Consider the following 7,505-nt stretch of genomic DNA (forward strand, 5'->3'; position numbering starts at 1 on the left):
AAAAAAAAAAAAAAAAAAGGTAAGGGCTAAAGAAGGAGAGAGAGAGGGAGTGAGAGCCAAAAAAATCCTCTACCGCAAGTACGGCAGAATGATAAGAATCCAATAGCTGAAAAGGCATTGGAACATGTACCGATATCATCTCGATCATTCAACGTTCGTCGCACGACCGCACCTATTGTAGAGGATCACAGCCCGAAAAGAGAGAGAGAGATATGGATGAGTATATGAGGCAGTCAGGGAATGGAGGACTCGCATAGGTCACGATCACATGGGCACTGGGGTCATTGCCTCATTGGGTAAAGCCAAATCCCAGTCCATGTCCCCATGCCCCCTTCTCCCTTCACGTGAAGACGACCATCGGTTTTCGCTCCACAACGGGCCCCACTCTTCCTATTTACAGTGGACGCCACGGCTCATTTCATTTTCCTTCTTTTGGGATTTCCACGGTTTCCCCATCTCTCTCTCTCTCTCTCTCTCTCATATCAGGTAGTCATCAGATTGTCATTACTCATTCACTGCTGCAACTATCCAAATCTCCTCTTGATCTTATCTTGTCTAGGATTTTATGGGAAACCCCCGAACAGCTAGTGAGAGAAATTAGAGAGAGAGAGAGTCTGCGGAGCTCGGGATCTGGAGAAATCAGGGAAAGAATGGCAGGAATTCATGATCTTCCTGATGTGATACTATCGAACGTGTTCGCCATGGTTGAGGACACCAGAAGCCGCAATTCCATGTCTCTAGTTTCTCACAGATGGAGGATTTTGGAGCGCCAGACCCGAACCTCCCTTACCCTCCGAGGCAACGTGCGCGAACCCATCTTGATCCCAGATTGCTTCTGGGCGGTCACCAATCTGGACCTATCTCTCATCTCTCCTTGGGGTCATTCCCTCTTCGATTCCTCCCTTTTCCCAGAACTCCTCGCCCAAAAGCTGTCCCTTTCCTTTCCCTCTGTCACCTCTCTAACCGTCTATGCCCGCACCCATCACACACTCCGCATCCTCGCCCCTCGCTGGCCAAACCTCCGCCATGTCAAGCTCGTTCGATGGCACCAGCGCAGCCAGTCCCCTCACGGGACTGACTTTTTCCCTTTGTTCGATGCCTGTCCTTCTCTCTCTTCCCTTGATCTCTCCCACTTCTACTGCTGGATCGAAGATATCCCTGCCGCCCTCCAAGCATACCCATCTGTTGCCAGTTCCCTCACCAGGCTCAACCTTCTAATCCTATCATTCACCGAGGGATTCAAGTCTCAGGAGCTTCTCACCATCTCCAACGCCTGCCCCAATCTCACCCACTTCTTGGCCCCCTGCGTCTTCCACCCAAGGTACAATGACTTCGTCGGAGACGAGGCGCTGCTCACCCTAGCCACCAATTGCCCCCTCCTGAACGTCCTCCACCTTGCCGACCACTCCACTCTCGCCAATACCAGAGCCAATCCGGACGCCGATGGATTCACCCAAGAAGATGCGAGGATTAGCCGTCTTGCGCTTGAGGATTTGGTATCTTGCCTTCCCCGGATCCAGGAACTCACCCTCGATGTCTGCTTCAATGTCAGGGACGCCGGGCCGGCTTTGGAATTGCTGGGTTCCAAATGCCCCAGGCTTATATCACTGAAGGTGGGTCAATTCCATGGGATCTGCAAAGCCATAGAGAGCCAGCTCGACGGCATTGCGCTTTGCGGAAATGGTCTTGAAGCCTTGTCCATCAAGAACTCTGCCGATCTTACCGATGCCAGCTTGATCGCCATCTCCAGGGGTTGTCCGAGGCTGTCCAAGTTTGAGCTTCAAGGATGTAAGAACATCACGGAGACAGGGATGAAGAGATTTGTTGGCATGTTACGCCAAACCTTAGTGGATGTGAAGATTTCTTGCTGCAAGCAGCTTGATGCGGCTAGTTCGCTGCGAGCCCTGGAGCCAATCCGGGATCGAATCCAGCGTCTGCACATTGATTGTGTGTGGGACAGCAGCCTCCAACAGTGCTCGGGGTTGGGGACCTCCTCTGTGCCGACTCCCAACGAACTCGAATTTGACCTGAATGAGTTGGGTGATGAGGAACCCATCACGTCAAATCTTCCTGCAAGCTTCGTGAGTTTCCTACCACTTGCAGAAGAGTGTGCTAGTTCCAGTTCCAGTTGCATTTCTAACATTGAAGAAACAAGCAACAAGAAGAAGAAATGCAGGTACTCCACAGACGCAGACTGCTACGGTTTCCTGACCAATGGTAATGGGTTCTGGTGCAAATCTTGGGAGAAGCTGCGTTACCTATCCCTCTGGATTGAAGTTGGTGAACTTCTTGAACCATTAGCCACGGCTGGGCTGGAGAGTTGTCCAGTTCTGGAGGAGATAAGGATCAGGGTTGAAGGTGATTGTCGAATGAAGTCCAAACCAGCGCCAGCATTCGGGCTTATCGCCCTTGCACGCTATCCAGAACTGGTGAAGATGCAGCTCGACTGTGGAGACGCAATAGGCTACGCACTAACTGCTCCGAGTGGACAAATGGACCTGAGCCTGTGGGAGAGGTTTTACCTTCAGGGGATTGGGAGCTTGAACCTCAATGAGCTTGATTACTGGCCCCCACAAGACAGAGATGTTAACCAGAGAGGGCTCTCTCTTCCTGCTGTTGGGTTGCTTGCGCAGTGTGTCACCTTGAGGAAGCTCTTCATCCATGGCACAACCCATGAGCACTTTATGGGGTTTCTTGTTAACATGCCAAATCTCAGAGATGTTCAACTCAGAGAGGATTATTACCCAGCCCCAGAAAACGATACTAGTACGGAGATGCGTGTGGATTCTTGCAGTCGCTTTGAAGCTGCTATGAGTAGACGTTTTGTTCCTGACTAGAGTTCTAAATTTTAATACCCAACTGATGATGATTCTCACAATACTGGATGCTCACAAATTTTCTACTTTACATACAACCTACTAGATAAACTCACTCATCAATGGCCATTCTGCTCCTAACTCTTCCTCTCTTCTCTTCTTTAGTTGGACCTCTTCTTACTCCTGAACTGGAATGGGAAGCATCTAGCCTCCCTGAATGGAAAATCCTCCGACAGCTTGAGCACTGTAAACTCTATCGCTTCTTGGTTAGCTAGCAATTTCAAGCTTGACCCTTATTAGATTGGCAACCTCGAAGCAAAGCCACCAAGGAAACCCTGAAAACATTTTAGTTTGGAATGAAAATTTTTGAGTTATTTTCAAGGTGTAAGAACTATTTGATGTGGTTTTTCAATTCATTCATTGGTAGATTGCATGGGCACCATATCAGATTCTTCATAAAGATGAAGAGCAGCACCAGCTCAAGAAACTCGAAACAGTACACTTGGTCCCCAAAACCATGAGATGAGTTTCTTCCCTGGAGGGTAACAATGAGTTCTAGTCTGTCTTGTTGCCAGGAGTTACGGTCGAAGGTCTTTTTCGATTATTGACTTGATACAAGTTTTGAAGCTCTGACATTGTAATTTCCATGGCATCCACTCTTCAGAGATTGGGGCATACCGGCATGGTGCCACAAGAAACCAAAAATGAAATGTTTCCTTTGAATAAAATTTAAGAAAAAAACCAATTTACAACTTAAGCTGCCAAGTAAAACACCTCTCTGTCCCTTCTATACAAACACAAATCAAATCAGCAAAGAGAGTACTCGCAATCGAGCAAGCGGGTGAGGATCTCTTCACAGCTTGGTCGTTCATCTGGCTCTACCCAACAATCTGCAATCAGCATCGAAAAAAATTGAGATGGGTATCCAGGGAATAGAAGCAAAGAGAAAATGGAACGGAACTAAACTCCAGAGCTAACAAACCTGCAATAAGCTTGCCCAGTGGACCTTCTGGAATCTCTAGCCGTGATCCCTCATTAGCAACTGCATAAACCACCTGAAAAATGGAGAACAGGAAAATCAGGATCCCTTTCAAACTAATCACACATGGAATATTGACCATAAGAGAACCCGTATGGCACCTGCATTGCTGGTACGCCTTCCCATGGTCTACTTAAAGTGCATAGTTCCCACATTATTACACCAAGGCTGAAAACATCACATTTCTCTGTGAATGGTTCATTGCGTATGAGTTCTGGAGCCATCCATTCTGGAGTCCCTGCAGACGACGAATCTCCCATCGGATTTTCTATCATTATTCGAGAGAGCCCAAAATCACAGACCTTGACTTGCCAATGCTTGTTCACGAGACAATTCGCACTTTTCAGATCGCGATGAACTATTTTCATCCGGTGTATGCACATCAATCCCCTTAATTGCCAGCAGAAAATTATAGTCAGCATTTGTGTTACTATGCATAAAACTAAAGTCTACAGGGATAAGAGTCCAATAACATAAACATTTCTCTTTTACTGCCCAATAGATGTCCTTTATCATACTCATAAGAAGAGATTATTATTTTTCAACTACGTGACATAAAAAAATCTCCCATCTGAGTGAAGCAAACTAGATTTTCATAATTGATCTCACAGTGGTTAAATTCCTTAAAAGACGAGTACCTAGACAAAGTTCACCTCAGTTTTGGTGGAAGCAAAAGGCATATGTTAAGCAGGAGATGCATAATATGCCTTGAGCAGATCACCATCGCATGTGTAATATAAACAGATTCTGGAGCATCACCCAGAAACCAATGTTGGGTATGGGACCTTCCTGTATCCCAAAGGCAATCTCCTAATGCTTTCCATCTTGGAGTTTACCAAGAAAGGAGAAGTCCCCATATACCACCACAATGAAGATTATGAAATCAAGTATAAATGGCTTTCACTAATAGGAGAAAATGGAGAAGTACCAACAAAATTTCAACCCTAGTTAAGTTCAGCAGAGACACAAGCAAATGAGCCAAGCTCTATGAAACTGGACCAATACTCTTATCAGTAATATGTAAATAACCAAGTCAATGACAGTTCACACCAAGTACGCTTTACTCAGAGATCCATGATGCCGGCTGTAGAATTGGAGAATACTTGTATCAGTATTAAGACCATTTATAAGCCTCATGCAAATAGTGCAAACAATTTCAACCAACAGACCCTGACACCCACTATCTGGTTATTTGTAGATGTTATAGCATAACATTAATTATCAAGAACACCATTCCATTGACACACTTCAAAAATCACTTGAGTAATTATGCCATCATGAACACCCTATATACTTTATATTACGTAAATTCATAGTTACACATCTATTAGAGTGCAAACACTAATGTAATGAATGCCCCATCCGGCTCTTACAACATAGCAGTAAATAGGCTTTACAAAAAAAAGGGCATACCCGTACACAAGGCTCTCGTCACTGCGGGGTCTGGGAAGGGTTATAATCTACACAGCCTTACCCCCAGTTCGCAGAGAGGATTCCTGACTCAAACCCACGACCACTAGGTCGCAATGGATCAACCTTACTGTTATGTCAGGTCCACCCACTTTGGGCACAAGTACATAGGCTTACATAAAACAAATAAAGGAATGAGAATGTATGACAAATTGTGTTCATCACTCACTCACCCGCAAAAATAATAACCGATGAATTTCCAAGTCTCCATAATTTTCTAATTATTACAGGTAACAGCTGTAATGATGGTGTTAGAAATAGGAAAGTTGATGTCGTGACGAGAAAGAATGGAGCTGTCCTTACAATGTTCAGCATAGTAGAGTTGTTGCAAGTATAAAAATGTGCACAAGCAAGAGATGAACTATTGCATCTCTGAAATCACAGGGAAAACAGTAAAAAAGCTTTGCAAGCATAAGTGATTTGTTTCTCCAACTGCAAACTCGCTTCTGCTGGCAGGGAAGCATGAAAAAGGTACCAATTCTTTTCCCATTAATACATAATAACTCAACTCAACTTAGCCTTATTCCAACTAAATGGGGTCAGCTACACATATCATGTTTCTCCATTCAATTCCATTCAATGCCATTATTTGTTGTCATAGGCATTGGGTGATTTACTACAGAAATATTGTAAGACGAAAGGAAAAAAAAAGAGTACGAAACAAAATAGCATAAGTTGGATTCATCCTTAGCAAACTGTTGTCTTTACAGAGTGAAAAAAAGAGCAGTAAGAAACAGAATAGCATGAGTTGGATGCATCCTTAGTAAACTGTTGTATTTACAGAGTGAAAAAAAAAAGCAGTAAGAAACAGCATAGCATGAGTTGGTTAGCAAACTGTTGTCTATACAGAATGAAGTATTTCAGAAAGACAAGACAATGACACTTGAATCCAAGAAACACCTTTACTACATACATTTAGGATATTCTAGGTTGTCTAACATAAATTAATTGTACTATACAAAACAACTCAATGTTAGAAACCTTGTGCTACCACACATTATAACTGAGGCCCCTAAGTGAGTTTTATCACTGCACTTCTTAAATTCTTCTGTGCATTATTAAGACTGTCCATCAAAATACCTTATAATGCATAATTACTTCATTTCTGTGGAGAGTAGAAATTATATTGATTGTCCTTATTTAGCTTCTTGAAGTAAATATTCTAGGTCAGATGCCATCAAAGTAAAGATGCACTATTCCATTTAAGTGCTGAGATAACAGCTAAGGTCGGTCAACCATAATCACAATCAAAATACTAATTACTAAAACTGAACAAACGAATTCCAGATTTGAAGGGGCATTGTTATGAACATTAATACAGGATAGAACAGGGTTTAACTAACCGGCAAATATCACGCAGCATCTTTAGTCTTCTTCGCCAGCTGAGTTTCTTTTTCTGTCCACTCATATGAATCAAATAATACAAGGACCCAAACTCCATGTACTCAGTTACCATTGACAAGTGAGGAGGTTTTGTGCATGCCCCAAGAAATAAAATAACTGTAAAAGATAGCATCAATAGTTTCATGAGAAAGGGATAATACAATGAATGAACAAATAAGCATCTACAAAAACAGTGCATTCGTAGGAAATTTTTTCAGATGTGTATAAACAAGCAAATAGGTAAAAAGAATCTAATGTGATGCCGATAAAACCCAAGAATCCAACACATTAACCCTTAGTCGTAACCATCTATGGAATATGAGAGACATAAAAGTTCAGTAACTGTAAGCATAGTAGAGTACCATTTGGGTGTCGCAGGCGGCTGAAAAGAGACAAAAAGAAAGCTTTAAGTCAGAGAAGAAACAACTGGGATGAAATAAGCCAAGACTCCTTATGGGTGAATGAGATAATACCTCAGGATAGATATTTCATTGCAGAAGTCCTCCATATTTTCAGCTGTCAAATCTTGCTCAAGGAAAATCTTGATAGCAACATCTGTCCCATTCCAAATACCACGGAAAACTTCTCCAAAGAAACCTGAGTCCAAATAAATGGAGATGAATAGTTTTGCAAGTATAAAAATAATATTCACTCGAGCAAATATAGTGTACCATTTCTCTCATGTGACCTGAAAGTCTGAAGCAGTTATAGAAACTACTACATAAATTCAAAGATTCTATTCCAAGAGGAACAAGCAGCAATTTGAGAACACAAACAACTCCTCAAAAAAAAAAAAA

General features: G+C 42.9%; 2 protein-coding genes across 2 annotated transcripts in view; one reads left to right on the forward strand and one right to left on the reverse strand.

The window, feature by feature from the left end:
- Window positions 1-63: 63 nt before the first annotated feature.
- On the forward strand, window positions 64-3,204 carry LOC122059894 (F-box/LRR-repeat MAX2 homolog A). The gene has a single exon (XM_042622947.1). The coding sequence runs from the start codon at window positions 651-653 to the stop codon at window positions 2,835-2,837; it is 2,187 nt and encodes a 728-aa protein (XP_042478881.1). The 5' UTR covers window positions 64-650; the 3' UTR covers window positions 2,838-3,204.
- A 190-nt stretch (window positions 3,205-3,394) lies between these two features.
- The window catches only part of LOC122059075 (serine/threonine-protein kinase EDR1-like), a 52,696-nt gene continuing 48,585 nt past the window's right edge, over window positions 3,395-7,505 (reverse strand). The window contains exons 13-18 of the mRNA XM_042621775.1: window positions 7,182-7,384; window positions 7,071-7,090; window positions 6,669-6,825; window positions 3,957-4,245; window positions 3,799-3,871; window positions 3,395-3,706 (exon numbers count right to left, since the gene is read on the reverse strand). Of these exons, the coding sequence (XP_042477709.1) occupies window positions 3,624-3,706; window positions 3,799-3,871; window positions 3,957-4,245; window positions 6,669-6,825; window positions 7,071-7,090; window positions 7,182-7,384 (825 nt within the window). The 3' untranslated portion in view covers window positions 3,395-3,623. The remainder of the gene's footprint in view (window positions 3,707-3,798; window positions 3,872-3,956; window positions 4,246-6,668; window positions 6,826-7,070; window positions 7,091-7,181; window positions 7,385-7,505) is intronic.

The sequence above is a fragment of the Macadamia integrifolia genome, chromosome 13 (assembly GCF_013358625.1).
Source record: "Macadamia integrifolia cultivar HAES 741 chromosome 13, SCU_Mint_v3, whole genome shotgun sequence".
Taxonomy (NCBI): Eukaryota; Viridiplantae; Streptophyta; class Magnoliopsida; order Proteales; family Proteaceae; genus Macadamia; species Macadamia integrifolia.

What these genes read in the sequence shown, in the direction of transcription:
- LOC122059894 (XM_042622947.1), top strand. Translation starts at nt 651, where the DNA reads ATGGCAGGAATTCATGATCTTCCTGATGTGATACTATCGAACGTGTTC.